General features: G+C 52.8%; 1 protein-coding gene across 2 annotated transcripts in view; it reads right to left on the reverse strand.

Moving 5' to 3' along the window:
* LOC103385678 (uncharacterized) overlaps positions 1 to 1,109 on the reverse strand; it is a 5,207-nt gene that overhangs the window by 3,627 nt on the left and 471 nt on the right. The window contains exon 2 of one of the 2 annotated variants that reach the window (XM_008319636.3): positions 298 to 450. In XM_008319636.3, coding sequence (XP_008317858.1) covers positions 298 to 448 — 151 coding nt within the window. In that variant the 5' untranslated portion in view covers positions 449 to 450. Of the gene's footprint in view, positions 1 to 297; positions 592 to 1,109 lie in introns of those variants that run through there. The other variant, XM_025060344.1, reaches the window with a different exon arrangement.

Consider the following 1,109-nt stretch of genomic DNA (forward strand, 5'->3'; position numbering starts at 1 on the left):
CTGAACAACAGGCTGAACAACAGGCTGAACGACAGACTGAACAACAGGCTGAACAACAGGCTGAACGACAGACTGAACAACAGGCTGAACAACAGGCTGAACAACAGACTGAACAACAGACTGAACGACAGACTGAACAACAGACTGAACAACAGCCAACCCAAAGAGCTGTAGCTACTGGTACTCCGTCCTGTCAGTACATACATGAAAATACTTGTACTAGTTCTTTGGGTTTTTTTTAATAATGACGTCCAGACCAGTGAGGACCAGTGTTGGTCACCTGGTCCTGACACTCACCTGTGACCACGAGGTCTGTGAAGACCAGGATGCAGCAGCAGCAGAAGCTGACTGGACTGGAGGAGGACGAGGTCAGGGACGGCAGGAGCAGAAGACTGACGGCCACTTTACCTGCACACAGCACCACCGCGTCGTCCAACACTTCGTCCATGACTTCAAAAGAAACACAACACAGATCAACATGGAGGCAAACCTGTTCCTGTCAATACCCCTACTGCCCTCCTGCCCTCAGGGTCAATACCCCTCCTGTCAATACCCCTCCTGTCAATACCCCTCCTGCCCCTCGGGGTCCAGGGCTAGAAGGACAACACTGAAAGAGTGAAGTCAGTCAGTCAGTCAGTCAGAGGACGTCTGTGTGTGGACGTTCAGATCAATATTTCACTGTGTACATTTGAGGTGAACCCTGGACTGGAGAGAGGACAGTCAGAGGGGACAGTCAGAGGGGACAGTCAGAGAGGACAGTCAGAGAGGTAAAAACACTCGTCCATGAAGAACCAGACTGGTGTCAAACCCGTGGAGCAGGTGAACGATTGTTCAGATGAACTCACTCCTGTAGAAAACTCACCCATCAGAGGGAGACAGGACAGACGGAGACAGGACAGAGGGAGACAGGACAGAGGGAGACAGGAGAGAGGGAGACAGGAGAGAGGGAGACAGGACAGAGGGAGACAGGACAGACGGAGACAGGACAGAGGGAGACAGGACAGACGGAGACAGGACAGAGGGAGACAGGACAGACGGAGACAGGACAGACGGAGACAGGACAGACGGAGACAGGACAGACGGAGACAGGACAGACGGAGACAACAGGA

This window comes from Cynoglossus semilaevis, chromosome 11 (genome assembly GCF_000523025.1).
Source record: "Cynoglossus semilaevis isolate Cse_v1.0 chromosome 11, Cse_v1.0, whole genome shotgun sequence".
In the NCBI taxonomy this organism is placed as follows: Eukaryota; Metazoa; Chordata; class Actinopteri; order Pleuronectiformes; family Cynoglossidae; genus Cynoglossus; species Cynoglossus semilaevis.